This window comes from Juglans regia, chromosome 4 (genome assembly GCF_001411555.2).
Source record: "Juglans regia cultivar Chandler chromosome 4, Walnut 2.0, whole genome shotgun sequence".
In the NCBI taxonomy this organism is placed as follows: domain Eukaryota; kingdom Viridiplantae; phylum Streptophyta; class Magnoliopsida; order Fagales; family Juglandaceae; genus Juglans; species Juglans regia.
In genome coordinates, this window is record NC_049904.1 from 8,258,135 (window position 1) to 8,263,633 (window position 5,499).

Below are 5,499 nucleotides of genomic sequence, written 5' to 3' on the forward strand. Positions count from 1 at the left end.
GTTCCCCAAGTTGGATTTGTTTTTAATTACTTCATTTTGTAATCTAGCTAAAGTTCGTATCTAAGGATAATCAAATGTTTTTTTTTTTTTTCATATATTAAAAAAATAATATTTATAGTCATAGAGTGTGCAAGCATCGTTTACTCACTTAAAAAAATATGATTAAATTTGAGACATATATGAAAAAATTATTTTTTTTAACAATAGATCTCATATTTTTTTTAAAGGCAGTACAAAAAGTTTGCACACCCTAAAATTACATCTAGCATTACTCATAAAAAATCAGACAATGAATGATGATATGCAACCTTTTTTTTTCCCTTTTTTCTTTTTCTCTTTTGCCAGCAACTAGTTAATAACAAATTCCAGTGCAAATGAATCTAGTCACCAAATTCCTTCCATAGACATGTGGTTAATTCCGATAATTACTTTAAAATTATGAAAAATCTTACTCTTGTTGTGGTTGGAGCTGCAAAAGAGTGTGCATCCGGACAAGATTTTTTTTCTACTCTGGTATGGAACCCGGAAATCCAGGTGAATCTAGGCGGTTTTCCACTCGGATCTTATAAATTTCAAGAAATCTTAATAAATACTTTCACTCACTCTTTTTTATGATTTTTATATTTTTAATAAAAAATGATTGTATTATTATAAGGAATCTTTGTAATTAACGCTTCCTTTAGAATAATAAAAAAAAAATTTAAATCAATTTCAATAGTAGCATTTCGATTTCTCTGAAAATTTTTAAAAGTGATTTTATACTTAAACTTGAGGAGCAGAGTGTTACAAAAGTCGTATAATCTATTGTCCATATCCACTTGTTCAAATTTGTTTGTTGGTCTGTATATCAGGGTTTTAACTTTTAATTGGGTTTGACCAAATTTTCTCCATCTCCAATGCCATATTCTGTACTACTGAAAAAGTAATAAATCAGGTTACATGTGCCCACTTGGTAATTCTATAATAAAGATCGACATCAAATGGATCAACCAAACAAGATGTCCATATTAATGTTCTAATGCCTACTTTTTTCTTTCTGTAATAGTGCTGTACTGTTTATATATAGATTAAGATTAAGATCAAGATCGAGCTATTTTTTTTACTGTTACAAGGCAATACCGACAAAAACTTGTCAAGATTCGAGTTCAAAGTTAGAAATCTTATAGGGAAAGGTTCCAAATGCAGAAAGAAAAATTAAAGTGGTAAAGGGAAAAAAAAGTAACTCAAGTGAGTCTGTGGCTTTACAGTTGAATTCATGAAACATAATGCTTGTCTAGTTTCCATGAAACTTTTACCCAAACAGGTGCAATTTAAGCGTACTAACATATGCATCTTTTCACAGAAAGAAATGCACAACTTTTACCTGTACTGTCAATGAAGTGTTTCCATCAAGAACATCAACAAATTCCCACAAACACGAGTCCAAATTTGACTCTTTCAACTTTTTTTTTTTTTTTCCTAAGCGAATCTTTAATCTGTTTGCTAAGTTGAACCTTCAATCATCCCATCCTTTCTTTGCAAATCTTTTTTATTTTACCCACAGCAAGCATCAGTACTAGTACAACATCTTTTCCTGGGTCTTGTGTTCATCAAACAAGACGCTGTTGCCACCAGTAGAGCTAATCAACTGCTTAATTTCTTCAAGGCCGTAGTCTAATGGGGTTTCTTCCCACATACCATTTTGCTTTTCCATCCAATCGTTAACATTATCACCACCATTAGAAGTCATGAGAGAGCTCTGGTTTCCTTGGGCCCCATTGAAAAAGCAGTTCTTTAGACCCAGTACTTGTCCTTCACCACAAGTTTCAACTGCTCCAACTCCTGTGCTGCCACCACCATATTCAAAGTCTCCTTCTTTGCTATGGCTGATGAGGTTATTAGAACTTCTATCAGAAGAGCTGCAGCTAACTTCACTTCCAAAGCTTGGCTGAATATCTTTTACAAGGTAATTTTGCTGCTGAGCTACGTAGTTTTCTTGGTCTTGAAGAAATGGGGCTGCATAACTGGAATAATTGTCCCTCAAAGAGCTTGAGGTGAATGAAAAGGGTTCCATTTCTGTAAAAGCAGTGGTTGGAGTGTAGTAACTAGTACTGTTGCTGCCTTTGTATGATATTGTAGGTGTTGCAGATGATGATATTGAGGATGCTGAAATTTTAAGCAAAGTTGAATGGAGATTTTTCCTCTGGGCTTGAGGAAACATACCCTCCAGTTTCTTCTTCAGCTTGGTGTTCCAGTAGTTCTTAATATCGTTATCAGTTCTGCCTGGCAACTGAGCTGCTATTATTGACCACCTGCATTTTGGATCAGTTGTGAAGAAGTTCCATGAGAAGAAATGTACCTGAGCATCTATCTGATCTAAACTTGGCATGCATGGATAGCAATTATCCCTCCCCTCAATTTCAAACAAAGACAAAAGAACAGAAAAGTATTTCTTTTTGAGACAGTAAATTCTCTGAACAAGATATCACCTTTCCTCTAACTTCCCAAGAATAGAACAATTAACATAATCTTCATCGTTATAAAAGAGAACCAAATCTAAGCTAGCCCCAGATCAAAAAATTACAAAGTAAATACGTAAAAAAGGACAGTAATCGGAAACAACTAAGATTATTACCTGCTTCCGATTGCAGCAAAGAGGCTGCAAATTATCCTATCTTCATCATCAGAAAAATCACCGTGTTTAATGTTGGGTCTGAGATAGTTTAGCCATCTTAATCTGCAGCTTTTCCCACACCTCTTAAGACCTGATGGGGCCAAACCATTGGTGATGACCAAAAATAAAAGAGTAAGAGATACTCCCTACATTCTCAAATCAATATAAAGAAGAGGGTGACATTTCTCTAGGAATATCTTGTCAGCTTTCTATAAAGCCCAAAAATAAAAAGAGCAAACAAAAAAAGAAAGGAAAAAAAATTTCTTACCAGCTTTCTGAGGAAGAGAAATCCAATTCCGTCCAGTCCCATATTTATCTATGTACTCTTTCAGCTTTGCATCTTCTTCAGGTGACCATGGCCCTCTTTTCACATTCGACTTGTCACAACAAGGAGCCCTTCCCATCTCCTCTCTCTGTATGAATGTATGAGTACTCTCTCTTTCTCTCTCTCTCTCTCTGATACCTCTGCTATGATTCAAGTGGGGCTTTCAAAATGGCAGATGTCACATGTTTCTTCACAATACTTGGGTTATGAGAACTGGGGACATATTTATTGAGAGTTTACAGAAGTCAAAAGAGAGCCTTTCTCTCTAATCTCAATCATCAAAGTTCCAACCTCTCTTTAATAGCTGAAAGAAGTTTCCATCACAAAAAAATTAAAAATTAAAAAATTAAAAAATCAGCAACAGGGAGAGCCCTTACCTGGTCAGTGGTCTCTCTCCCCATCTCACACAACGAATACAAAGTCAGCCTAAACAACGATACACACTATCGATCTGTTACTCATGAAAACGATCGGCTATTGCTATGTTTTCCAAGCGGTAGGGTTAAGTCATAGGCATGTAGTGTAGTCAAATTGGCGGTCCAATCATATGATCATACATTAAAAGTAATTTATTTGATATTCACTTGGTAAGCAATCTATCCATATATTCAACCTTTATTTATTTATTATTATTTGAATGGACCATGCATTATTTAGTAACAAGTAAGTGAGATTAATTGGGTTAAATGTTTGGGGCATACATACCCTAGTTTTAATGGGGTCAAACTTAAATTTTAAGACTACTACAGATGTATACGAGTAATGTTATATATTACATTCTTATCTCATTTTCATCTTAATTTCTAAATATGATACTTTTCATTGCCATTGGATCATTTTTTAACTTTTTGAAAAAAATAAATCAAAGATTAACCATACGTAACGCCACTTCATCATAGTAAGATAAAAAGATGATGAGAATGATATAGTATATATATATATATGGAATTTTCCAATATATATATCTGTATTTGTATAATGGTATAGTATCTCCCATATTTGTAACCTCGAAACTCATGCTACCTTATATGGAGATGACGTTCGACATTCTTAGCAAGATGTTCCATTTGAGCATCAAGGGTTGAGATAGATACATTTGGAGTTGTGTTATCTTAGGGTACTTAGGACTAGTTTTCGGGATTTTCCAATGCGGTAGGCCGCTAGGGTACTATGTTGGCCGGTTTGACTTAACGTTCACTTGAAAGTTCGATAGGAATAAATCGATTGGTGATCATGGGATCGTTCATTTATAGTGTTAGTATTTATTTAATTCCCCCTTGTAATTTGCTTGGGTACTGTTGTTTTTGTTATTTTTTGTTTGTTTTTTCTCTGTTTTGCTGTTGTCTCCCAACAACAAATTTTTGACTCTAAAATAGTATGGAAACAAGTTTAGGTTAGGAGCATTTCAAACATAGAGTTAAATAAAAGTAAAAAATACGGAATCTATATGAAAGTCTTACTCCGGAAGAGGGAGGAGCCCAGCTGCTCCCTCGACGCTCTCACCGCCAACTCATGATGACTCTTTTGATCTCGACATTTGCATTATTCTCTCTTCTTTTGGATATGTAGCAATCTAGCCACTTAGTTGATTGTCATTGTGCCCTCAATCCATTTTCTCATCATCCACTTCATTGTTTACTATGTATGTGTTGTCTTCAACGTGCACGTGGGGCATGCCCTCCATGTATATATACTTTATAAACCAATATCTTTCTTTTTTTTTTTGTTTTTTTTTGTTTTTTGGGAAAAATTAACCAATTAATCTCTTTCATGTCATCCTATATATATATCCACAACATGCAATTAGTACCTTAATTACACAACTTAATATAACTCTTGCATTTTCCGGAGAAAAAATAATGAAAGGTTTAATGGAATTCTTAAATTAATTAAGTTGTTCAAATTAACACTTTGATTTTATGATATCATTCATTGTTTGTCTCCCAATTGATAGAAGCACTATAGTTATATGGTCATTATCTCATATAGTAATAGGCTACTAGCTAGCTAGTAGTATTAGTTTCTCAAATTAAAAAATAAAACATATAAAATAATTTGCAATGGCAATCATGCATGAAGAATATACTATATAAATGGGGACTCAGTCATTACTAACAAGAAATTAAGTATAACATTTAAAAAAAATGACCTTGTAATTATCCATTGCTCATGCATGCAGGTCGTGTATATATATATATATATATAGCTCATTGTTAGCTACTTTCTTCCTTGATTATGACACTTTAATCCATCATGTGATAATTAATTAATGTTCCCTTTAAAGATAACTTAAAAAATACTCGAGATTAATCAATAAAGATCAGATCAATAGCTCTCTCAGGGCCCATCTGATTACTTATTTGAAAGGAAAAAACTAGGTAAGCCTCGTCCACCTTGACGGATACGCTAGCTAGCTTCTGATGTGCTTTTTTTTCTCACCCTGAAAAATACTTCTGGTTCTAATTAATTTGGTTTCTGTCACGACTTCTGTCCCAATCCAAAATCCCATAGGCTAGCTAGC

The 5,499-nt window shown here is 33.9% G+C and overlaps 1 protein-coding gene across 1 annotated transcript; it reads right to left on the bottom strand.

Annotated features, from left to right (window-relative positions):
- Positions 1 to 1,349: 1,349 nt before the first annotated feature.
- Positions 1,350 to 3,252, bottom strand: LOC108999961 (transcription factor RAX2-like). Its single transcript, XM_018976828.2, has 3 exons — positions 2,922 to 3,252; positions 2,615 to 2,744; positions 1,350 to 2,291 (listed from the first exon to the last, which is right to left on the bottom strand). The coding sequence occupies exons 1-3, from the start codon at positions 3,055 to 3,057 to the stop codon at positions 1,556 to 1,558; spliced, it is 1,002 nt and encodes a 333-aa protein (XP_018832373.1). The 5' UTR covers positions 3,058 to 3,252; the 3' UTR covers positions 1,350 to 1,555.
- Between the last annotated feature and the right edge of the window lie 2,247 nt (positions 3,253 to 5,499).